The 27,511-nt window shown below is 43.0% G+C and overlaps 1 protein-coding gene across 1 annotated transcript in view; it reads left to right on the plus strand.

Annotated features, from left to right (window-relative positions):
• Window positions 1-6,448: 6,448 nt before the first annotated feature.
• The window catches only part of DMBT1 (deleted in malignant brain tumors 1), a 222,876-nt gene continuing 201,813 nt past the window's right edge, over window positions 6,449-27,511 (plus strand). The window contains exon 1 of the mRNA XM_056563617.1: window positions 6,449-6,556. Within this exon, the coding sequence (XP_056419592.1) occupies window positions 6,520-6,556 (37 nt within the window). The 5' untranslated portion in view covers window positions 6,449-6,519. The remainder of the gene's footprint in view (window positions 6,557-27,511) is intronic.

The raw sequence follows: 27,511 nt of genomic DNA on the forward strand, positions 1-27,511 counted from the left end.
TCAAATTTGGGTGCTTTACAACTGGGGCATTGCCCGCATCTAAAAAAAACTTTGAGGTCTATCAGTGTGGAAGATGCTTTTGTGTGCGAAATTCCTGCTCGAACAGTAGGTGCAACTTTAATGCTCAAATTAGCTGCTTTTGTATACATGATTGGTGGTTTAGGTGGAAGAATATCCCCCAGAGCTTTATCTTGTTGTAATATTGGCCAATATTTAGTAATGATACTCTCAATTCTTTTATGTTGGGTATTGAAGGGTATGATCAATTTAGACTGTTCTAACTCATCTATAGATTTCATTTTTATTTCCATTTTCTATGTCTATATTTCTATTTTTATTTTTATTTTTTTTTATTTTTTATTTCTATTATTATTTTTTTAAATATATTTTTTTTATATTTATTTTTATTTTTATTATTGCATTTTATTTTATTTCCATTATTTTATTTTATATTCTATATTTTATTTTATTTCATTTAATTTTATTTTTTCCTTAGTCCTTTTTCCATTTTTAAGATTAGATATTATACTACTTTAATATTAGTCACAGTGATATATTTTACTGATATCTAATAGTACTAATATTCTTAGCAGGTGATTGAGATCTATCCTTATATGCCTTTAGTTATTATTATAATTACATATGGTTTATAATGTTATATACTTTTGTATGTTTTTATAATTTGTATATAAGTGTTGATATGTTCACAGACAAGCATAAACAGTGTTTATTTATTTATTCTTTTTTATATTTGGGTAGTGTTCACAATGTAAATCAATAGATTTTTTGCTCAGGATGTGAGGTCATAGTTTAGGTCATTATGAAGGGGCGCTATATAAGGTATATAAACCACTAGTATGTTATAGTTCACACGTTCCGCTGCTGAAGAAAAAACCGAGGAAGGTTTTGAAACGCGTCCAGCGATTTTAAATATGCGATATTGAGCCTGACAATATAGAATACTCTTCTGACAATATTAGCGATCATTCGCCAGATCCAAGGCATTTATTACAGTGCGCTATCTCCCGAGCGCGCGACCTGTGCACGAGGAACGCCGCCGGGTTACTCACTCTGCTTACCGCATACAGCCGTTATATTAACTACTAGTGAGAAGCCAATCGGGCCATCTACAATAAGGACTTGATGCTTACAGACCACCATCATTCCAAGCTGGTCCGACCAAGGGACTCCGCTTGACAGCGCTGCAGTCCCCCCAAACGGTGCCCACCACCAAGTGCTGCGCTCTTAGGAGTTGGCCGAGACTCCAGCAGCACGATCCCTGACTGAGGCAAGGCACCGGGTAAAAGACGCTATACAGCCGGCCCCCAGGACTACACTGAAGGGAGATCCGTGAACCCCGGAGTGGTGAGCATTGTATGGAGCTTATTGCAAACTGGCTATTTTGATGTATGGTATACGCAGATATGCTTAAAGATTGATTTTTAAGTGACTGTTCACCGTTCACAAAGCGCTACATTGTATCACTGTGTCGGTGGGATCGAGTTGCCACTGTCTGGACAGATACAGTACCACTGCATCAATTGACTAACTGGTATCTGTAGCGGCTACATTGTATCTGTTTTATATTGAAGATCTCTGGGAACAAGAACATTTGAATGAACATTTGTACTGTGCTGTTCCACAGGATTAGTAGATCGCCATATTGATATCACAGGCTCAAATCGCATATTAATTTTATAGTTGTTATTATTTTTAGTTATTTTTATATTGGGATTATTATATTTTATTGTGTATTTAATTAATTAGGGGAGTACAAGGGCCCTGTACATCCCTATTTAATCTATTTTGCATTCTATATTAATAAATACTAATTATTTTAAACCAGATATCTTTGACCCTTGAGCCCCATTTACTTTTACATATTGTTCCTATTTTTATACACCGTGGGTATAGGTGTTTGTTGGGTTGCTCGGGTCCTTAGTGACGGTCAGACAGACAGGAGCCTCTCCATTGTGTTTATATTAATTTACAAATCTGTTTAACTTTCTGGCACCAGTTGATTTAAAAAAATGTTCTGCCAGGGAATACCCCTTTAACCTGTTGGGGACGGAGGGCGTACAGGTATGCCCTCGTGTCCCGGTACTTAGGGACGTAGGGCGTACCTGTACGCCCTCCGTATTTCCGATCACCGCAGCTCACCGGGCAGTAATCGGAAGGGGATGCCTGCTGAAATCATTCAGCAGGCAACCCGTGACATTTCCCAGGGGGGTCTGAGACCACCCCATATCTGCGTTCGCTGCAAATCACCGGTCAATTCAGACCGGCGATTTGCGCTGTTTCCGGGCATTCAGGGTCTTCAGAGACCCGATGACCCAGATGTAAAGGGTCACATGTGGCATAGCACACATGACCTACCTCACTTCAAAGTTAGCTGTGAGAGGAATCAGTGATGATCCTCCCACAGCCCTTTGATTGGACGGTCGGTACGACCATCCAATCAAATATATTGGCGGGAGGGGAGCACCTTCCCCTTCCCCTCCAGATGCCCCCAAATTACCTCAAAGTCCTGCTCTGTCCACCAAAAGCTTGTAGTTGGTGAGCAGAGCAGAAACTGTAAGGTGATTTTGTGAACCCCCCCCCCCCCATACAGTGCCATAGGAGCCCCCCTGTAGCCCCTTGTCACCTTGTCCTGTGAGGGATAGTGTTGGTAGGCAGGGACAGCTTCCATAAGTTAAAAAAAAAAAAAATTGTGAAATCTCCCCCACATACTTTGCCATAGGAGCCCACCTGGAGCACTCTGTCCCCTTGTCCTGTGAGGGATTGTGTTGTTAGGCAGGGACAGCATCCATAAGTAAAAAACATATATATATATATATATATATATATTCAGAGTCCTCCGTCTGCGGGCTGAGGGCATTTTTTTGCATGCCCCAGCCCTTAGAGTTGCGGCTTACCCCCAAATATTTTTTCTGGCGTGTAAGCTTTTTTTCCCCCCTTATTTGCTAACTTTGGCCGCACCCTCTCCCCTATAAAGAGCATCCAGCCACTGTTAGCGAATCGCCCACCCCCCTGCGTTTTTTTAGGGTGCTGTGTTTTTTCGAGTTAATAAGCATTTTTTCTTTTTAGCACCTTTTTTTGGGATTTGCGGTCCATGCCACCAGCAGCAAGTCTGCGCTGTGTGGACGTAACATACCCCTGTGAGTGCCTTCCCTGACCACTGTACTATATAACTGATCAGCGTTTTTTTAGGGTTCTGGCAGGTGCTTTTTTATTCCCATCCCCCCTTTTTGGTGTCTTCTGCGCCCCCTGCCGCCACTGAGCCCTAATCAGGGGCGCACACAACTGATTAGGTATACGCTCTTTGGCGCAGTGTTTTTTTGCATTAGAAGCACACCCTTTTCTTTTTTTTCTTTTCTTTGTTAGGTTTGGTATAAAGTACCCCCCCCACACACACACACACACACACACATATACCCAAAGTAAAACACTCACACACACACATGTACACTCCCCACCCCTTCCCATAAGTGTTAGGCAATGGCTCGCAGGGCATTTTCAGGGGAGGAGGTATATGCCTTACTTGCCTCCGACGTGCCAGTGAGGGCGAGGATGACCCCACTTTCCTGGTCTCTTCCTCGCTCTCCTCATCATCTAGTGATGATGAGCCCCCAAGGCGACAGAGACACCACCATGCGAGACCACAACCCCCCCATGCAACTGACCCTGTGCCCCACACTAGTACTAGCAATCCTGTCGGCAGTACTAGTATGCCGACACACACCAGGCATATCCACTGGTACCGGCTACCGGTGAACCTGTCTGGACTAACCCAGAGAGCTAATGATTCCTGCGTTTGTTGGCAACTTCAAACTTAACTGGTCCCTGAAAAAATCATATTTTTAATTTTTCATGAAAATTTGGAAAACTGCTGCTTTACTTTGAAGCCCTCTAATGTCTTCAAAAAGTTAAAACATGTCAACTTTATGATGCCAACATAAAGTAGACATATTGTATGTGTGAATCAAGATAAAATGTATTTAGAATGTCTATTTCCTTACAAGCAGAGAGTTTCAAAGTTAGAAAAATGCTAAATTTTCATGACATTTTTTTTATAATAACATTTTTCACCAAGATGCAAGTATGGACAAACTCTGAATCAAATTCAAAAGTAAAAGCATTCCGGAGTTATTAATGCTTAAAGTGACAGTGGTCAGAATTGCAAAAAATGCTTCTGTCCCTAGGATCAAAATGGGCTCGGTCCCCAAGGGGTTAACTGTATTATGTTCATAATATGTGATGGTGTGGTGTGCTTTTCTGGTAGCTGTTAAAAATGTATGTAGCTGTAAAGCCACATTTATCCATATTGGCTACTATAGTATTCTGCAGTGACACACTATACCTCTTTCTTACAAAATGTGCCATTTATTCCCACCCATAGACATCAACTAGAACAGGGGTACTCAACTGGCGGACCGTGGTCCAGATCTGGACCGCGGCCGCCAGTCATCCGGACCGCCCACCGGATCTCCCCTCATTCATTTGTATTGGTGTCTTTAGACACTGATACAAATGAATAGCCACGGTCGAACGCTGTGTCGCCTGCACGGCACTTCTTTAGTGATGCAGGCTGCGTGATGCAGGCTGCGGCACTTCTTTTGTGATGCAGGCTGCTTGATCCTGCATCATCTGGCTCTGGCCAGGCCACAGTTATTGCCACCGCTGCTTTATACAGTGGTGGCTTTTAGGAAGTAGTGTGGCGCAGCGTAACGTGCCACGCGCAGGCACGCCTGATGCCGCGCGGAATGAATACCGGGAGATGGGGCGTGGAGGCTGCTGGGAACAGACGTGGCCCGCTGAGGCACGCACGTCTGTTCTAATCCCCACCTGCATCTTCCATCATGCGCTGAATGACAGGGAAGAAGTGAAGGGGGTGAGGGGGTGGTGAGTAGGGATGAGGGGGGGTGAGTAGGGATGGGAGGGGAGAAGGGGCACAGTGACATCATTTTTGGAGAGGGCACAGCGACATCATTTATGGAGAGGGCACAGCGGCATCATTTATGGAGAGGGCACAGCAACATCATTTATGGAGAGGGCACAGCAGCATCATTTATGGAGAGGGCACAGCGGCATAATTTATGGAGAGGGCACAGCGGCATCCTTCATTGTTTTATGGTACAATAAGTCAGTACAGGGCACAGTGTTTGTCAAAATTATATTTGAGAACACACTATGGGGGAGATTTATCAAAACCTGTGGACAGGCAAAGTTGCCCAGTTGCCTATAGCAACCAAGCAGCTCGCTTCTTTCATTCTTAACAAGGCCTGTGAAAAATGAAAGAAGCGATCTGATTGGTAGCTATGGGCAACTGAGCAACTTTGCCTGTCCACAGGTTTTGATAAATCTCCCCCATAGTGTGTGGCAGTAATATAACAGGGATATAGCGTGTGGCAGTACTACTATACCAGGGATATAGCATGTGGCAGTACTATACCAGGGGCATACCGTGCAGTAGAAATATACCAGGGCACAGTGTGAGTCAGTAAAATATCCAGTGACACAGCGTGCAGGCAGTAATATATACAGGGGCATAGCGTGTGGCAGTAATATATGCAGGGGTATAGTATATGGCAGTATTATATTCAGGGGGTACAGTGTGCGGCAGTAATATATTTAGGGGTACAGTGTGTGGCAGTATTATATTCAGGGGTACACAATGTGGCAGTATTTTATTTAGGGGTACAGTGCGGCAGTATTACATTCAGGGGCAGTGTTTTATTGTGTGTAGCAGTATTATTTTCATTGGTACAGTATGTGGTAGTATTATTTTCAGAGATGCAGTCTGTGGCAGTATTATTTTCAGGGGTACAGAATGCAGCAGTATTATTTTCAGGGGTACAGTAGGCAGTGGTATTTTTAGGGGTACAGTATGCAGCAGTATTATTTTCAGGGGTACAGTAGGCATCTGTATTATTTATAGGGGTACAGTAGGCAGCAGTATTATTTTCAGGGGTACAGTAGGCAGCTGTATTATTTTTAGGGGTATATAGGGACTTATTAGGGTTATAGGTTGAACTTGATGGACTCTGGTCTTGTTTCAACCTTATGAACAATGTTACTATGTTAGTAAGTATGAGGCAGTATTATTTTCAGGGGTACAGTAGACAGCGGTATTATTTTTAGGAGTACAGTATGCGGCAGTGTTATTTTCAGAGGTACAGTAGACAGTGGTATTATTTTTAGGGGTACAGTATGTGGCAGTATTGTTTTTAGAGAGTCTGACAGTATTATTTTCAGGGGTACAGTATGCAGCAGTGTTCTTATCAGGGGTACACTAAGCAGCTGTATTATTTTTAGGTGTACAGTATGCGGCAGTGTTATTTTCAGGGGTACAGTAGGCAGCGGTATTATTTTTGGGGTACAGTATGCAGCAGTATTCAGAAAATACAGGAAACAGTACATTTACATCCTCCAGAGTTCAGTCATTTTACCTATATCCTTCATGGCCCTGCGGCCACTAGGTGTAGACCAGACTTTAGCGCTTAGCTCGGACCTTTACCAATGACAGACCTGGATGAGTGGACCCTCCCTAAAAATAGTTGAGTACCCCTGAACTAGAATATTGATAATAGTGTAAAAATCATTTTAAGCATTTTAACCATAAATCTTTAGATTAAAATGTCTCTAAATCAAAATAAATCAACATTTAGTAAGATGTGTTCAAACTTCTGGACTACTTGTCCTATATATCAGGGCTTTTTTGAATGTCTCCAATTGTTCTTTGGAAAGACACTACTCGTTTTATTTCAAAATCTACAAAAAACAAACAAAAAATTTGTGGGTGAAATTGGAAGAAAAACGCCATTTGCTAATTTTGAGGGCCTTCGATTCCAATCAGTGCACTTTCTAGTAAAAAATACATATTTACTCTGTAGATCTATATGATTGCGATATACAGTTTATATAGATTTTTTTATTTTACAGTTTTTTGTACTGTTTATTCAATGTTCTTGTAGGAAAAATAAGTACACTTAAAATTGTTCTCTTCTGACCATTATAACATTTTTTCTTACATATATGATGCTGTATGAGAGGTAATTTTTTTGCGCAGTAATCTGTAGTTTTTATTGGTATAATTTTGGTTTTGATGTAGCTTTTTGTTCACTTTTAAAATTTTATTTTTCCTATTGACTGAAAATCAGCAGCTCTGGATTCTGATATTTTTTATATGTTTATTCCATTCATCTTTCAGTTTCATGAATGCTCTATTTTAATAGTTTGGACATTTCCACAAGTGTCAATATCACATATGCTTTTTTGTAAATTTTTGCTTATATTTGATATAAACTTTTATTAAAACCATTTTTTACATTTTATTTCCAATCCTTCAATTGTGTACACTAAACAATGCTGTGCCAGCTCAGAATTGATCAGTTTTATGGGCCAGGGAGGTAATCCCTTTTTTTGGGGAGAGAGGCTTATTTTATTTTTCAGATTAAGGGTACATTCCCACACAGCGTATTTGCTGCGTATTTGCTGCTGCGTATTTTATTTCCTCTGTTGAAGTCAATGGGTAGGAAAATACGCAGCACCAAATACGCAGCAAATACGCAGCAAAATACACCGTGTGGGAATGTACCCTAAAAAAAAAAAAAGGCTCTCTACCTCTCCTCCCCCTCCCTCCTTACAATATAACCTTCTATCCTCCTCATATTGTTCTACCATTCAACACAACTAGGACTCCTAGGGGAAATCCAATTTTTAACAATCAATAAACTGGCATAGAAAAACATTCTTAACCCCTTGGGGACCGAGCCCATTATGACCCTAAGGACCAGAGCATTTTTTTGCACATCTGACCACTGTCACTTTAAGCATTAATAACTCTGGGATGCTTGTACTTCTGAATTTTATTGAGAGATTGTTTTTTCGTGACATATTCTACTTTATGTTAGTGGTAAATTTCCATCGATACTTGCACAATTTCTTGGTGAAAAATTCAAAAGTTTCGTGAAAACTGTGAAAATTTTGCATTTTTGAAACTCTCTGCTTGTAAGGAAAATAGACATACCAAATAAATTATATATTGATTCACATATACAATATGTCTGCTTTATGTTTGCTTCATAAAGTTGATATGTTTTAACTTTTGGAAGACATGAGAGGGCTTCAAAGTTAAGCAGCAATCTTCCAATTTTTCAAGTAAATTTCAAAATCTGAATTTTTTAGGGACCAGTTATGTTTTGAAGTGAATTTGAGGGTCTTTATGTTAGAAATACCCCATAATGGACCCCATTATGAAAATTGCACCCCTCAATGTAGTCAAAATGACATTCAGAAATTGTGTTAAACCTTTAGGTGTTTCACAGGAATAGCAGCAAATGGCGAAAAATGTAATTCTTGTAGACCCATATTTTTTATTTTTAAAAGGGTAAAAGGAGAAAAAGCACCCCAAAATTTGTAACCCAATTTCTCTCGAGTAAGTAAATACCTCATATGTGAATGTTAAGTGATCTGCAGATGCACTAGAGGGCTCAAAAGGGAAGGAGTGACATTGGGCTTTTGGAAAGCGAATTTTGCTGAAATGGTTTTTCGCGGGGCATGTCACATTTAGGAAGCCCCCATGGTGCCAGAATAGCAAAAAATACCCCACATGGCATACTATTTGGGAAACTACACACCTCAAGGAATGTAACAATGGGTGCAGTGAGCATTTACACCCCACTGGCGTTTGACAGATCTTTGTAACAGTGGACTGTGCAAATGAAAAATAAAATTTTTCATTTTTACGGACCATTGTTTCAAAAATCTGTCAGACACCTGTGGGGTGTTAAGGCTCGCTTTACCCCTTATTACGTTCCGTGAGGGGTGTAGTTTCCAAAATGGGGAAATTGGGAAACACTGAGTTAGGTAACAGACTACCGCAGTGTTTCCGCACCACTGTCTGTTTCCTAACTCAGTGTTTCCCAACCCATGTGCCTCCAGCTGTTACAAAACTAGAACTCCCAGCATGCATGGTATGTCAGCGCATGCTGGGAGTTATAGTTTTGCAACAGCAGGAGGCACACGGGTTTGGAAACACTGAGTTAGGAAACATACAATGTTTCCCAACCAGTGTGCCTTCAGTTGTTGCAATACTACAACTACCAGCATGCCCAGACAGCCGAAGGGCATGTTGGGAGTTGTAGTTATGCAACACTGGAGGAAAACAATTTGGAGACCACTGTGTAGTGGTCTCAAAACTGTAGCCCTCCAGATGTTGCAAGACTTCAACTCCAAGCATGCCCAGACTGCCCAGGCATGCTAGTTGTAGTTTGGCAACATCTGAAGGGCCAGATGTTGCCGAACTGCAACTCCCATCACGCCTGGACAGTCTCAGCATGCTTTGAATCGACATCTGGAGCATTACAGTTTGGTCTCCAAACAGTGCCCTTCCAGATGTTGCAAAACTACAACTCCCAGCATGCTGAGACTGTCCAGGCATGCTGGGAGTTGTAGTTCTGCAACATCTGAAGGGCCAGATGTTACAGAACTACAACTCTTAGCATGCCTGGATAGTCTGGGCATGCTGAGAGTTGTAGTTTTGCAACATCTGGAAGGACAGTGGTCTCCAATCTGTGGCCCTCCAGATGTTGCAAAACTACAATTCCCAGCATGCCCAGACGGCCAAAAGCTGTCTGGGTATGCTGGGAGTTGTAGTTTTGAGATTCCTAGAAACAGTAGTGAAGATCACTTTACGGCGATCTTCACAGCTGCATCTAACACCGCCATCGCCGCCACTTGCCTGCCGCCTCCTGTCAGCTGCCGGTGTCTCCGTGCTGCCGAGGTAACTGCCGCCGATCCCCGCAGAGGTAACTGCCGCCGTCGCACCATCGCCGCCATCTTCCCCCGCTCTGCCCCGACATCCAGCAGCCAATCACAGGGGGCCAATCGCAGGAGATAGGAGGAGGTGGCAGCCCTGCCACCTCACTCCTATCCTCTAGGATGATAGGAGCTGTCTCTGACAGCTCCGATCATCCCCATTTTCTCAGGACTCCCCCAGGCAGTTGCACGGGATGCCTGCTGAATGACTTCAGCAGGCATTCCGGTCCGATCCCCGTCCGGCTAGCGGCTACAGGTACGCCCTTGGTCCTTATGTACCAGGACGCAAGGGCGTATCCAAACGCCCGTGGTCCCCAACAGGTTAAATGGATACTCCGGTGGAAAACTTTTTTTTTTTTTTATCAACTGGTGCCAGAAAGTTAACCCCTTAAGGACTCAGGGTTTTTCCGTTTTTGCACTTTCGTTTTTTCCTCCTTAACTTAAAAAAATCATAACCCTTTCAATTTTCCACCAAAAATCCATATTATGGCTTATTTTTTGCGTCGCCAATTCTACTTTGCAGTGACATTAGTCATTTTACCCAAAAATGCACGGCGAAACGGGAAAAAAAATCATTGTGCGACAAAATCGAAAAAAAAACGCCATTTTGTAATTTTGGGGGCTTCCGTTTCTACGCAGTGCATATTTCGGTAATAATTACACCTTATCATTATTCTGTAGGTCCATATGGTTAAAATGATACCCTACTTATATAGGTTTGATTTTGTTGCATTTCTGGAAAAAATCATAACTACATGCAGGAAAATTTATACGTTTAAAAATGTCATCTTCTGACCTCAATAACTTTTTTATTTTTCCATGTACAGGGCGGTATGAGGACTAATTTTTTGCGCCGTGATCTGAAGTTTTTATCGGTATGATTTTTGTTTTGATCGGACTTTTTGATCACTTTTTGTTCATTTTTTTTAATGGTTTAAAAAGTGACCAAAATAGGCTTTTTTGGACTTTGGAATTTTTTTGCGCGTACGCCATTGACCATGCGGTTTAATTAATGATATATTTTTATAGTTCGGACATTTACGCACGATACCACATACGGCGATACCACATATGTTTATTTTTATTTTTTTTACACTGTTTTTTTTTTTATGGGAAAAGGGGGGTGATTCAAACTTTTATTAGAGAAGGGGTTAAATGACCTTTATTAACACTTTTTTTTTTCACATTCAAAAGAAATTTTATTAACAAAGAAATAACAGGTGTACATGAAATCATAGCAACTACTTTGGAGCCCATTGGTCTAAGGAGACCAAAAGTACAAAGGGCGTAGAGTTCAACTGGTACACGCTAACAGTAAAATATAAGTGCATCAAACAAGAAACAGAACATATGAAGCATATACTGTATAAGGTGCAGTTAGATTCAGCTTGCAGTACTATAAAAGAGAGAGAGAGTATAGACGAGAATGACTCGCTAGATACACAAGATGTAAATAGCAGAAGTGCAATGAAGCGAAAAAACGAGAGGAAGGGGAGATAAGACAGCACACTCACAGACACACAGATACACAGGGGGAGAGAGGTTGGGGAAGAGGGACGTAGAAAATATACGGAAATAGACCACAGAAAAGAAAAAGAGTGTGTGAGAGAGTGTGAGCTCACGGAGTACTGAACAAGGGCTCACGGCAGAGGTGGATGGCATATAGGTAAAGACGCAGAGGAGCGAGGGAGGAATCAGGCCCACTCTACAACATTGAACTATATCGGCCAGAGGAGCAGAATTTGCCCCATGGAAGCCAGATGGCACCCACTCTTGAAACGTCTGTTGGGAGGACAGCCAACAGCTCCTCCATACGACGCGTCTGTGCCACCTCCGCCATCCATTCATCTATGGCAGGAGGGTCAGGGGATTTCCACTTTCGAGGGATGACTGATTTGGCAGCCTGCAGGAGATGTCTCGCTAAGGAACGTTTGAACTTCGCTTGCGCCATGGGAAACATGAAGAGAAGCACGGCTTCCGGGGTACAAGGTACCTTTATGCCCGTAACCTCCCCAACGACCCGGAGTACAGTATTCCAAAACCCTTGCAGCCGTGGACACGCCCACCAAATGTGAGTCATCGTACCCTCAGCAGTACCACATCTCCAACATGCACTGGGCACAGACGGGTACCAGCGATGTAACATCGACGGCACTCGGTACCATCTAGATAAGACTTTGTAGCAGGTTTCTTGGGATTTAGAGGCAATGACCACCTTGTGAGTTAGATAAAAGCATTTCGCCCATTCTTCCTCAGAAAACGATTTGCCTAATTCAGATTCCCAAGCACGACAATAGGCCGGAAGGGAACGAGATCTGGGTGATATCAGTAGATCATACATTAAAGAGATGGCATGCCGAGGGTAAGAGGAGGCAAGACAGAGTCGCTCAAAGGGCGACAGTGGGCGGTGTACCCTAGCCTGACATGGGAGCGAAGAAAAGAAATGTCGCAATTGAAGAACAGCGAACGGGGCATGCCTAGATGGGGGCCTATCAGTGAGCAATTCCTATTAACACTTTTTTTTACATTTTTTTTGCAGTGTTATAGGTCCCATAGGGACCCATAGGGACATATAACACTGCACACACTGATCTCCTATGCTGATCACTGGCGTGTATTAACACGCCTGTGATCAGCATTATCGGCGCTTGACTGCTCCTGCCTGGATCTCAGGCACGGAGCAGTCATTCGTCGATCGGACACCGAGGAGGCAGGTAAGGGCCCTCCCGGTGTCTGGTCAGCTGTTCGGGACGCCACGATTTCACCGCGGCGGTCCCGAACAGCCCGACTGAGCAGCCGGGCCGCTTTCAGTTTCCCTTTAGAAGCGGCGGTCAGCTTTGACCGCCGCTTCTAAAGGGTTAATACCGCACATCGCCGCGATCGGCGATGTGTGGTATTAGCCGCGGGTCCCGGCCGTTGATGAGCGCCGGGACCGACGCGATATGATGCAGGATTGCGGCGCGATCCCGCTTCATATCGCGGGAGCCGGCGCAGGACGTAAATATACGTCCTGCGTCGTTAAGGGGTTAAACAGATTTGTAAATTATTTCTATTAAAAAATCTTAATCCTTCTAGTACTTATTAGCTGCTGAATATTACAGAGGAAATTATTTTCTTTTTGGAACACAGAGCTCTCTGCTGACATCATGACCACAGTGCTCTCTTCTGACATCTTTGTCCATTTTAGGAACTGTCCAGAGCAGCATATGTTTGCTAGGGGGATTTTCTTCTACTCTGGGCAGTTCTTAAAATGGACAGAGATGTCAGCAGAGAGCACTGTGTTCCAAAAAGAAAAGAATTTCCTTTGTAGTATTCAGCAGCTGATAAGCACTGGAAGGATTAAGATTTTTTAATAGAAGTAATTTACAAATCTGTTTACCTTTCTGGCACCAGTTGATTTAAAAAAAAAAAACAAAGTTTTCCGCCGGAGTACCCTTTTTGCTAATTTTTTTCCCCTCCTTACTAGCTTTTATACCTGAGTCCTCACCCAAAAGTGCAATCAGGGGGGAGAATTCCATACATATACCAGTTATCTCCTCAATTTTACAGTATATTTCTCTCCAATAATTAACAATCTCCGGACAAATCCATAATAAATGTATTTGTCCTGCTTTCTCTGTATCACATCTATTACAATTACTTTCTTCCCTGATACCTATCCTTTCCAGGAAGCAAGGTGTATAATAAAGTCTATACACAATATTAAATTGCATTAACCTGTAATTCAAATTTGGAGATACTAAGTTGATGTTTTTCCGTACTATATCTCATTTTATCACTTTAGTGGAACCAATCTCCTCCTCCCTTTTTTTTCTAAATTTGTCAAAGCTGTATACACATATGAAATATGTGTTTTTTTTATTTTACCAGTCATTATTTTATTTATAATCTCAGGGTATACTGAATATATGCAGCCTCCATTACTAATAAACTCAATAAAAGTTTTTTTTAAGCCATTATATTCCAATCATCCTCCCTCCTTTCAATTCATGCCAGTTTTTAAATTTACCTCTCGCCCATACATCTTCTATCTTAAAGGACAACTGTAGTGGAACCCTTTTATATATTCCCGGGAATATTTCTCCAGTCTCTACCGCGCCCCGGGCAGAGATCGGAAGCGGATGCCTGCTGAAATGCTTCAGCAGGCATCCAGGGCAAACGCTGAGGGGGGCCATGTAGGCCCCCCGTGTAGGCGATCACCGCAAATCGCAAGGGAAATCGCCCTTGCGATCTGCGGCGATACCGGGCTGATCGGGTCTCTGGGACCCGACCGCCCGGTAATTTCGCATGATCCCGGCTGTCACAGACAGCCAGGACCATGCTGGAGCCTAGGAGCGAAGTGGCAAGCCTGCCACCTCCTCCTATCCCCAGCGATCTGTCGGTTAACTAACCGACCAATCGCAGGGGGGGGGGGGGGGGGCGGTTACTTCCTCCCGTCCTACCCGGCCCCTTGAAGTCCGGAGAGGACAGGAGGAAGACCAGAGGATGCGGCGGGGGACGGGGGAGTGCTGGGGCCCGGCCCCGGTACTTACCTCGTCCCTGAAGACCCGGATCCCAGCGGCAGAGACGGCGGCGGCGACAGGTGAGTTCCTCTTCAGCCGCGGTCGGGCCCTTTACAGCAATGCACGTCGCCGTAAAGCGACATGCATTGCTGTAATGGGACCCTGTAAACTACAACTCCCAGCATGCCCAGACAGCCCTTGGCGTCTGGGCATGCTGGGAGTTGCAGTTTTGCAACATCTGGAGGTCCACAGTTTGGAGACCACTGTGCCCTTCCAGATGTTGCAAAACTACACATCCTCAGCATGCCCTTACTGTCCAGGCATGCTGGGAGTTGTAGTTCTGTAACATCTGGCCTTCAGATGCTGCAGAACTACAACTCCCAGCATGCCTGGACAGTTTTGGCATACTGGGAGTTTTAGTTTTGCAACATCAGGAGGGCTGCAGCTTGGACACCACTACACAGTGGTCCCCAAACTGTTCTCCTCCAGCTGTTACGTAACCACTACTCCCAATATGCCCTTCGGCTGCCTGGGCATGTTGAGAGTTGTGGTTTTGCAACAACTGGAGACACACTGGTTGGGAAACATTGTCTGTTTCCTAACTCAGTGTTTCCCAACCCGTGTGCCTCCAGCTGTTGCAAAACTATAACTGCCAGCATGCACTGATAGACTGTGCATGCTGGGAGTTGTAGTTTTGTAACAGCTGGAGGACCCCCCCCCCCCCCCCCCCCCTGTGAATGTACAGGATACACTCACATGGGCAGGGGGCTTACAGTGAGTATCAGGCTGCAAGTTTGCGATGCAGCAAATTTTGCGCGGCAGCTCAAACTCGCAGCCGGAAACTCGCTGTAATCCCCCACCCATGTGACTGTACCCTAAAAACACTACACTACACTAACACAAAATAAAATAAAAAGTAAAAAACACTACATATACACATACCCCTACACAGCCCCCCGCCCCTCCCCAATAAAAATGAAAAACGTCTGGTACGCCACTGTTTCCAAAATGGAGCCTCAAGCTGTTGCAAAACAACAACTCCCAGTATTGCCGGACAGCCGTTGACTGTCCAAGCATGCTGGGAGTTTTGCAACAGCTGGAGGCACCCTGTTTGGGAATCGCTGGCGAAGAATACCCCTATGTCCACCCCTATGCAAATCCCTAATTCAGGCCTCAAATGCACATGGCGCTCTCACTTTGGAGCCCTGTCGTATTTCAAGGAAACAGTTCAGGGCCACATATGGGGTATCGCCGTACTCGGGAGAAATTACCAAACAAATTTTGGGGGGCTTTTTCTCCTTGAACCCCTTATGAAAAGGGGAAGTTGGGGTCTACACCAGCATGTTGGTGTAAAAAAAAAAAAAATTTTTACACTAACATGCTGGTGTTGCCCTATACTTTTCATTTTGACAAGAGGTAAAAGGGAAAAAAGCCCCCCAAAATTTGTAATGCAGTTTCTCCTGACTATGGAGCTACCCCATAAGTGGGCGCAATGTGCTCTGGGGGCGCACAACAAGGCCCAGAAGGGAGAGTGCGCCATGTACATTTGAGGTGATTTGCACAGGGGTGGCTGATTGTTACAGCGGTTTTGACAAACGCAAAAAAAACAAAACCCCACATGTGACCCCATTTCGGAAACTACACCCCTCACGGAATGTAATGAGGGGTGCAGTGAGAATTTACACCCTACTGGTGTCTGACAGATCTTTGGAACAATGGGCTGTGCAAATAAAAAAATTTGTACAGCCCACTGTTCCAAAGATCTGACAGACACCAGTGGGGGGTAAATGCTCGCTGTACCCCTTGTTACGTTCCTCAAGGGGTCTAGTTTGCAAAATGGTATGCCATGTGGAGGTTATTTTGCTGTCCTGGCACCATAGGGGCTTCCTAAATGCGACATGCCCCCCGAGCAAAATTTGCTCTCAAAAGCCAAATATGACTCCTTCTCTTCTGAGCATTGTAGTTCGCCCGTAGTGCACTTCAGGTCAACTTATGGGGTACCTTCATACTCAGAAGAGATGGGGTTACAAATTTTGGGGGGTATTTTCTGCTATTAACCCTTGCAAAAATGTGAAATTTGGGGGGAAACACATTTTTGTGAATTATTATTTTTTTTTTTACATATGCAAAAGTCGTGAAACACCTGTGGGGTATTAAGGCTCACTTAATTCCTTGTTACGTTCCTCAATGGGTCTACTTTCCAAAATGGTATGGCATGTGTTTTTTTTTAGCTGTTCTGGCACCATAGGGGCTTCCTAAATGCAACATGCCCCCCAAAAACCATTTCAGAAAAACGTACTCTCCAAAATTCCCTTGTCGCTCCTTCGCTTCTGAGCCCTCTACTACGCACGCCGAACACTTTACATAGACATATGAGGTATGCGCTTACTCGAGAGAAATTGGGCTACAAACACAAGTAACAATTTTCTCCTTTTACCCCTTGCAAACATTCAAAAATTGGGTCTACAAGAACATGAGAGTGTAAAAAATTAAGATTTTGAATTTTCTCCTTCACTTTGCTGCTATTCCTGTGAAACACCTAAAGGGTTAACACACTTACTGAATGTCATTTTGAATACTTTGGGGGGTGCAGTTTTTATAATGGGGTCATTTGTGCGGTATTTCTAATATAAAGACCCTTCAAATCCACTTCAAACCTGAGCTGGTCCCTGAAAAATAGTGAGTTTGAAAATTTTGTGAAAAATTGGAAAATTGCTGCTGAACTTTGAAGCCCTCTGGTGTCTTCCAAAAGTAAAAACACGTCAATTTTATGATGCAAACATAAAGTAGACATATTGCATATGTGATCCCAAAAAAAATATTAGGAATATCCATTTTCCTTACAAGCAGAGAGCTTCAAAGTTAGAAAAATGCTAAATTTTCACATTTTTCATCAAATTTGGGGATTTTTCACCAAGAAAGGATGCAAGTTACCACAACATTTTAACACTATGTTAAAGTAGAATATGTCACGAAAAAACAATCTCGGAATCAGAATGATAACTAAAAGCATCCCAGAGTTATTAATGTTTAAAGTGACAGTGGTCAGATTTGCAAAAAATGGCCGGGTCCTAAGGTGTAAAATGGCTGGGTCCTTAAGGGGTTAATATGCCCCATATTATTAAATAAGTTTATCTTTACTAGCTTACTTCAGGGATATTCAAATTATCCAGCAATGATGCCCTATCCATTACTCCCTTTATATCCATATCTTTCCTAAATATCTTCCATGTTTTAATCAGACCTCTTCTAGCTTCCCCGATTCCAACAGCTGGAATATATCCTTAAATATCACACCACTACCAGAAAACAAAAAGTCAAAGAAAGCAATTTTTTTTGCATTCGATCAAGAAATAAGTTTGTCCTGCTAAGAAATACCTATATATATATATTCGGAAAATCTATCCCTCCATTCTCCTTTTTTGGACACAAATATTCTAATTTGATTCTTTTTCTTTTTCTGCCCAGACCAGTGAATTGAAAATTAAAATAATTTTTCTAAATAACCTCATCTCACACCAGATTGGTGCAGATCCAAATACATACAGAATCTTTGGCATCAAAATTGACTTGATCAATATTGGGCGACATTTATCAATGTTTGCTTATGTATTCCTTTTTTTAGTTATTTTTTTCTTACTATTTTTTTGCTTATGTGTGACTTATTTATCAACTGCTTTCTGCCTGTTGATAAATTTCGTTCACTTAAGCACTTTTTATTTTTTTTGCTTTGGTAGTGGCTTTTTCTGCTCCATGTCTGAGCTGGAGTAAATTTAGTAGGTTTTTTCATGCAATGCGACTTTTTTGCGACTTTCGCACTTGATAAATCTCTGACCACTGCAAGTCAAAAATCACTTTTTGCTTTGGTAAGCAAGATTTTTATTTTTTGCTTAGGACACTGAACATGCAAAAAGTCGCAGAAAAAAAGAGCGTAGTCGCACGTGTGACTTTTTTGCGACAATTTTAAGCAAAAAAAAAAACCTACTAAATGCTTTGATAAATGTCCCCCATTATCTTTTCCGCTTTAGGTAAACTTAAATCATTCCATATGTTTACCTTTCTTTCCATTTCTCTAATTCATTTTAAGGTGTTTAACTGATGGTGTTTTCCTATCTCTCTTGATATATTTTATCCCCAGATATTTCAATTCCTCGACTTTATTTATTACCCTTAATCCATATGTCCTCCCTATATTTTCATCCCCTATTGTCATAATAACCGACTTCCAGAAAATCTACCATAACTACTTATTATTTCTATCACTCTTAGCAAAGATTTTTTTGGGTCCTTGAGGAACATCAAAATGTTGTCTGCGTACATTGTAATATTTCCCCCTCTCCCCCCTGCTCCAAAACCTGCTATTATCGCATATTTTCTTATACTATCTGCCAGCAGTTCTATAACTATCGCAAAAAGCAGGGGGGAGAGGGGACAACTCTGCCCTGACCCCCATGTCAGCCCAAATCCTTTAGAGCTCCTGCCGTCTATATTTATCTTCCCGGTGGCTTTTGAATACATCAACTTAATCATTTTGATCAAATATCCTCCCACACCATACTTTCCTAAGACCCACCAGAGGAAGTCCCACTCCGCCCTGTCAAACGCTTTAACCACGTCCAGGGACAGGATGGAGTGGGAACCCCTACCTTCACTTAGCTGTATATTCGTGAGCACTCTGTGGATATTATGTTTTGTTGTCCTTCCAGGTATAAACCCTCAATGATCCTTATTTATGAACTCTGGTATGATCCTCTGTATTCTGTTAGCTAAAGCTTTTGCTACAATTTTAATATGTGTATTCAAAAGTGATTTGGTCTATATGATTCTATTTCCTCCTTTTTTTTCTGGTTTTAACAGTAATATTATATTTGCCTCACTCATTGAGTTTGGCAATACCCCTGTTTCCAAAAAGTTGTTTATAACCCTTGGCTCGGCACAAGACATTAGTTCTCTGAAAGGTGCAGAGTCCACCACTTGAAAAGGGAGGGACTGCAGCACATTCAGCTTCTGCACCGTTGGATGAGTGGGCACATACTGTTGTGTCTTGGACATGGCTTGCCGATGGATTGCTGTCGGAATGACTGACTCGAAATAGGAGGAGCAGGAGCATCTGGAGCCACATAAGAGGGGTATGACACACAGCTCCCTTCGGCTGAGGTGGTGGAGCCTTGGCTGGCTGAAACAGGCAGAGGTGTGCCACTGGGAGATGCAGCAGGCTGGACCACCACATCAGAGCCATGGTTTTCTCAGACCGCTTTATGGCGACGCTACCTATGTTGATGCAGAGCCATGATGCCAACATTGGGACCCTGGCCACATCTTCACCTACTGCTGACAAATCTTGCATGTGGCCATGTTAACCTCCTCCGGATGCTTGATGAAAAACTGCCACACTGCCGAGTAGCTGATTTTCCCACCAAGAGTCCGCACTGAATGACTGCTACTGCCGCCGACTCCATGAATCCCTGTTCCACTACCTCCGAGGAAGGTAGGCTGCCGCGAAGCAGGTGGTCTCCCCCGGGTACGTTTGGCTCCAGAGACTTTCCACTTCTGCCACCATGCTGACTGCCAACCATGCTACCACCTTGCTGGCTCCGCTGCTGCCTCACAGGCAACCTGCAACCCTCTTCTGATGATGATGAAGCACCTTCTGTACCCAAGTGCGATTGGCTTCATCATCATCTAGTTGTGTCTACACGTCACTGATGTCTACCTCAGGTTCCTCAACAGTATCTGCTTCAGGAGCCTGAACACGGGCAACACCACCTCCCACACCACTCTCCTCATCACCACTTGCCCGTCTAACGGAGGAAGCGGCAGATGTCTCCTCCACTTCTTCACAAATCCAAGGAGCCTCCAAGGGAGCGGCGGATATCAAAAGGCGCTGGACATACTCTTAGGGTAGAAACACTTGAATCACCCATCATGCAATGCGTGTCACAGATTATCTGCTTCATCAGGCATACCAAGGTGAGTACAAGCATGCCATATATAGAGCTGGGTAGTTAACCCTTCAGGGGGACCCACAAGGGATTAACCCCCCCCCCCCCCCAGGGGCTCCACCAAAGGGAAAACACCCAGTTGATGAAAATTACACCTATACAGACACATATAATTACAAAAATATCATAGATCATACATATAAAAGAATATATATAGTATAAAAATATATAGAATATATAACATAGAGAAATGCAGGGGATGAATGCAGAAGGATAAAAAGCACATGTCCAATATATTAAGTATAACAAATTATTGAGTATGAAATAAAACAACATAAATTTAATTAAATTGAATTAAAATAAAATAAACACAAAAAATATAATTAAAAAAATTTACATTATTATATGTAAAAAATGAGTGAAAATAATAAAAATAAAAACGTAATTACCGAGCATTTTCAATTGTTTCGTTCAATCCTTCTGGAAATAAAGTACCTAAAGTAAAAATCCAAAATTACTCTCTATTAATCAGTCTCTGAAATCTATTGCGGATGTTGTCTGGAATGGTTTCAATAATAGTCAATTTAATACTATTAATATCTTTATTGTGTTTTAATGCAACATGACGTGATACACTATGAAGAAGAAAATTTCTGTTGATATTTGACCTGTAATTGTTCATGCGGGACCGCACGGCCTGAACCGTGCGGCCCAAATATTGCATGCCACAAACACAGGTCAATAAATATATGACGTATGAGCTGTCACAATTATGTGTACCTCTTATGATGTAGGATATTCCAGACTGGTTAGACTGAAAACTATTATTTCTACCCCTAATAATCATGGGGCAGCACAGGCATCTCCCACAATTACAGGGATACATTCCCGACGCCCCACGTATAGCAGCACACATATTCCCGGGTATATCAAGTGGTTTTAACCTACTGGGAGCTAGTAAATTACGGAGGTTACTGGATCTACGAAATGTCACCCCTGGATGTTCAGGGACTAACTTCTTCAGAATTGGATCATCTTTGAGTATTCCCCAATATTTTAGGAGAATGTTTTTTATTTCTTTAGATGCACAATTATAATTAGTAATGAAAATGTGTTTATAATTATTAGTACTATTGTTTCTATTCTCAGGGTGTTCAATTGGTTTAGGTTGAACTAAACTAACCTGTTTGTCTTTAACGCGATTTTAAGCGTTATTTAAAATGGATTGTGGTTAACCTTTGTTTTTAAACCTCTGTTGGAGTATACGAGATTGTTTAACAAAATCTCCATCCGGCGTGCAATTTTTCCTAACTCTTAAGTAAAGGTACATTGGAAATCCATTTTGGATAATAAGCACTAGTGAACGTAAGTAGGCTATTCACGTCTACGGATTTAAAGAATGTTTCCGTAGAAATATTGCCAACCTCATCCTTCTTAATGAGTAAATCCAGAAATTCAATATTATCCGTAGAATGATGGAGAGTAAATCTGAGTCCCCAATTGTTGGAATTAATGTGGTCAACAAAATCAATGGCCTGTTGTGCACTGCCCGACCAAATAAAAAACAAATCATCTATAAACCGTCTAAAAAATAAAATGTGATGACAGAGGGGGGACTGAGTGATGAATAAGGACTCGAAACGCCCCATAACCAAATTGGCGTAACTGGGCGCGAATCGAGTCCCCATCGCACAGCCCCGCCTCTGCCTATAAATAATATTATCAAACTCAAAAACGTTATGTTCCAAAATAAATTCCATGGCCTCAATGAGGAAGTCAGATTGGGTTGAGGTGAGAGTAGAATTTGAGTGTAAAGTGTCACGAACCTCTCCCAAACCTATAGAAGTGGTGATATTAGAATAGAGTGCACAAAGATCCAGAGTAAGAAAAGAAAATTGAGGAGGGAGGTGTAATGAACAAATTTCCCAAATTAATCGATGTTACTTGTGAACGGATGGACCGATCATCAATAACTAATCCCCTTTCAAGATTCAATTTATAATTAGATATTGAAATATTAGGAAGGTCAGTCACTGTATTGGTTTGTGTTTGGTGAGAGACATTCGCATTTGCATTTGTAATTATAGTTTGTCGTGGGTGTCTCTGGCCAACATGCAAATTTGTCTTGTGAACAAATGCATCCTTACCAGCTCGGAACCACTTGATATACCCGGAAATAAGTGTGCTGCTATACGTGGGGCGTCGGGAATGTATCCCTGTAATCGTGGGAGATGCCTGTGCTGCCCTATGATTATTAGGGGTAGAAATAATAGTTTTATGTCTAACCAGTCTGGAATATCCTACATCATAAGAGGTACACATAATTGTGACAGCTCATACGTCATATATTTATTGACCTGTGTTTGTGGCATGCAATATGTGGGCCGCACGGTTCAGGCCGTGCGGTCCCGCATGAACAAACACAGGTCAAATATCAACAGAAATTTTCTTCTTCATAGTGTATCACGTCATGTTGCATTAAAACACAATAAAGATATTAATAGTAGGGATGTAAGAAAAAATCAGCATGTCCTGGGCATCAGGAGATACAAGTTCCACATTTGTGGAGCCGGGCAGGCCGGATCTGACACGGCAGCGCTCTGGGTGTATGGAGCGGGCTCCGACTCATGCCCGCTCCGTACTCTGCGACCCCCTGGCTGATTTCAGTAGCCGGGGGCCGCTGATGCATCACCGCCGCTAGTATCCAGCATGCGGTGCTCTGCATTGTGTATGGAGCGGGCTCCGGACTCGTGCCCGCCCCATAGTCTGCAGCCCCCGGCTGTTCTCAGTAGCCGGGGGCCGCCGCTAATAGCCAGCATGCGGTGATCGCAGCGGCTGGCTATTAAAGGAGTACTCCGGCGCACACTTTTCTCGTTTTATCCCGTCCGGGCTGCAAAATAAAAGAAAACGCACTTTCTCTTACCTGCCAATGAGCCCCCGGAGCTCCGGTACAGGTGTTCGGTCCCCGGGCTGTATTCTTCTTACTTCCTGTTAGCCCGGCACGTCACACAGAGCTTCAGCCTATCACCAGCTGCAGCAATGTCCCGCCTCAGCCAGTGATAGGCTGAAGCTCTGTGTGACGTGCCGGGCTAACAGGAAGTAAGAAGAATACAGCCCGGGGACCGAACACCTGTACCAGAGCTCCGGGGGCTTGTTGGCAGGTAAGAGAAAGTGCGTTTTCTTTTATTTTGCAGCCCGGACGGGATAAAATGAGAAAAGTGTGTGCCGGAGTACTAGATCGCAACTGTCAAAGCTGACAGTGGCGTCTATTGGGATCTATGAATGCTCCCAGGTGGGCGATGTATCAGGATATATCGTGATGTATCGTCATCTAGACGGTATCGCGATATATCGGGATATATTGAATCACCACACTTGTATCGCGATTTGAATCGTATCGCCAAATTCTTGGCGATTCACACCCCTAATTAATAGTATTAAATTGACTATTATTGAAACCATTCCAGACAACATCCGCAATAGACTTCAGAGACTGATTAACAGATAGTCATTTTGGATTTTTACTTTAGGTATTTTATTTCCAGAAGGACTGAACGAAACAATTGAAAATGCTCGGTAATTACGTTTTTTATTTTTATTATTTTCATTCATTTTTTACATATAATAATGTACATTTTTTTAATTATATTTTTTGTGTTTATTATTTTATTTTAATTCAATTTAATTTAATTTATGTTGTTTTATTTCCTACTAGTAGTTATGTGCTTTTTATCCTTCTGCATTCATCCCCTGCATTTCTCTATATTATAAATATATATATATATTCTATATATTTTTATACTATATATATTCCTTTATCTATGAATTTTTTGTATTTATATGTGTCTGTATAGGTGTAATTTTCGTCAACTGGGTGTTTTCCCTTTGGTGGAGCCCCCGGAGGTTAATCCCTTGTGGGTTCCCCTGAAGGGTTAACTACCCAGCTCTATATATAACATGCTTGTACTCACCTTGGTATGCCTGATGAAGCAGATAATCTGTGAAACGCGTTGCATGATGGGTGATTAAAGTGTTTCTACCCTAAGAGTACCGTATTTTTCGTCCTATAGGACGCACCGGCGTATAAGACGCACCCAATTTTTTAGGGGCAAAATCTAAAAAAACAAAGATTTTGAACCCAATAGTGGTCTTCAATCTGCGGACCTCCAGATGTTGCAAAACTACAACTCCCAGCATGCCCGGACCTGGGAGTTGTAGTTTTGCAACATCTGGAGGTCCGCAGATTGAAGACCACTGCAGGAGGAGGTAATACTCACGTGTCCCCGCCGCTCCGGACCCGTCACTGCTGCCCTGGATGTCGCTCCATCGCTGACGCCGTGTCCCCGTCGCTCCGGAACGTCTCTGCTGCCGGCCGGGTATCCTCGCTCTCCGTCGCCGCCATCACGTCGTTACGCACGCCGACGCACGTACGCGACAACGTGATGACGGGGAAGGAGAGCGCCGGCCATACAGGGGATCCCTGAACGGAGAAGACACCGAGGAGGCAGGTAAGGTCCCTCACGGTGTCCTGTAAGCACTAACCCGGCTATTCAGTCGGGCTGTTTGGGACCGCCGCGGTGAAATCGCGGCGGTCCCGAACAGCCCGACTGAACAGCCGGGTTAGTGTCACTTTCCCTTCAGACTGAAGGGTTAATACAGGGCATCACCGCGATCGGTGATGTCCTGTATTAGCCGCGGGTCCCGGCCATTGATGGCCGCAGGGACCGCCGCGATAGGGGTGTATTCGCCGTATAAGACGCACCGACTTTTTCCCCCCAGTTTTGGGGAAGAAAAAGTGCGTCTTATACGGCGAAAAATACGGTATGTCCAGCGCCTTTTGATATCCGCCGCTTTCTTGGAGGCTCCTTGGATTTGTGCAGATTTTCTCAGGTGGATCGGCTGCCGGCATACACCATTACACGCTACTTTACATGGTTACACTTTGCGAGTGTAACCTCCTGGGTGGGCATTATCCATATCCTAGTTCACCCGTGTATTATCAAGTGGTAATGCGCTACGGAGCGCCCTCTCTCTTCTTTTGCTCCTCCACTTCTTGGCTGGGCAGTAGCTGCTGACTGTCCTCCTGTATACTGTCCTCACTAAATAGAGGAGCTGAACCCACAGCATAAGATACTTCTGCGGGGAAGGTAACAGCATACAACAGAGGCAATGGGAGGACAGGAACTGCTCCCGGGCCATGCCAATTGAGAGTTGTGTCTGAGGAAGTCACTGACTGTTGACTGGGGGTGTCAGATGTCACTTGTGATGAAGTGGATGACCTATTAACCAATCGACGATGGCAGATGGGTTGCTGGTCAAGACACGACCGCTAGCTGCTACTGGGAGTTCAGGCCTCTCGCTGTGACACCTACTGCCACTCGCCCCTAGTCTGCTGTGACCTCTGCCTGCACCTGATGAATTTAGGCCTCTGCTTAAAACAGTATTTGTCTACAATACTAGCAGGTGTGTACTTTTGGCTGGCCTTTCACAGTAACTAGGCCCTTATAACTTTTACAGGAACAAAATGGTACACCACATAGATGTACGTGCGTATGCACTTATGAGGGGAGTACAAAGCACTCCACTACCCTTAAAACAGTATTTGTCTACAACAACAGCAGGTTTGTACTTTTGGCTGGCCTTTCACGGTAACTAGGTTAAGACTTTAACAGGAACAAAATGATACACCACATAGATGTACGTACATGGTATGCACTTATGAGGGGAGTACAATGTGCTACTGTCATGACCGACTTAGGGGAACAGGGAGAGTGAGCCCTAAACTGACCCTAAAACCTCTCTCCCTACCTACTTGCCCATCCACCCTAAACGGTGGATCGACAACTGGGTGCCGGTGCCTTCCTGCGCTAAAGTGCAGTGGCATAAAATACACACAGTGGCGTAAATACACATAGTCTTTCACAGACCAGAACAGAAGCAGAGCAGAATATAGTGAATTTGCAAACAGTTTATAAACCGCAAACAGTTTATAAACCGCATATCAGATAAACAGCAGACATGATAAAATGAACAAGACTAGGCATGATATGAGTATAGCGCAGAATCCAAGAGAAGAAGGAGATAAACAGAAGAACTGAGAGCCAAAACACTAAACTGCATAGGTACGTTTCTAAAAACTATCACGAGCAGGTACAACTACAAAGGACAAAGATCAGATAAACCAAACAGGATATAAATATAGGACACTGTTCACACTGGGACACAGAACATACAAACTGGACTCCCCACTCAACTATAGGAGTAGCCATTAATAATAAAGCCAAATAGGCTACTGGCCAGCAGACACACTCCACCGTGTGGACAAAATGCTGACCCAGTAGGAAACAGAAATATAATACATGAAACTCTAGACTAGAACCGGATGAGTCAGAATAGACTCCAGAATACGGAACAAGAATATAACATACAGAGCACAGGGTAAAAGCTAGACTCAGACACAGTGTGAACACAGAGAGAGCAAAACGACCCCGATGTAACACAGCCTAAGGAGCATGCTATAGAACCATGGCTAAAAACTCAGATAAAATGGCAAGATAAATACAATGTAATTGCTCAAGCAGACATAGTCAGAATATAGCACAGACAGACATAGTAGTATTGCACTAAATAACCAGAATGCAGGAGAACTCCGGTTAAATAACTCCACCCGAGTTCTCATTCGCTCAGACATAACTGCTCTACTACACTTAAAACAGTATTTGTCTGGAACAGCAGCAGGTGTGTACTTTTGGCTGGCCTTTCACAGTAACTAGGCCCTTAAGACTTTAACAGGAACAAAATGGTACACCACTTAGATGTACGTAAGTGCTATGCACTTATGAGGAGAGTACAATGTTCTCCACTATGCTTAAAACAGTATTTTTCTACAATGCCAGCAGGTGTGTATTTTTGGCTGGCCTTTCATAGTAACTAGGCCCTTAAGACTTGAAAAGGAACTAATGGTACACCACCTATGTACGCACAGGTTACACTTAACCCCTTAAGGACCAGGCCATTTTACACCTTAGGAACAGAGCGTTTTTTGCACATCTGACCACTGTCACTTTAAACATTAATAACTCTGGAATGCTTTTAGTTATCATTCTGATTCCGAGATTGTTTTTTCGTGACATATTCTACTTTAACATAGTGGTAAAATTTTGTGGTAACTTGCATTCTTTCTTGGTGAAAAATCCCCAAATTTGATGAAAAATTGGAAAATTTTGCATTTTTCTAACTTTGAAGCTC

The sequence above is a fragment of the Hyla sarda genome, chromosome 3 (assembly GCF_029499605.1).
Source record: "Hyla sarda isolate aHylSar1 chromosome 3, aHylSar1.hap1, whole genome shotgun sequence".
Lineage (NCBI taxonomy): Eukaryota > Metazoa > Chordata > Amphibia > Anura > Hylidae > Hyla > Hyla sarda.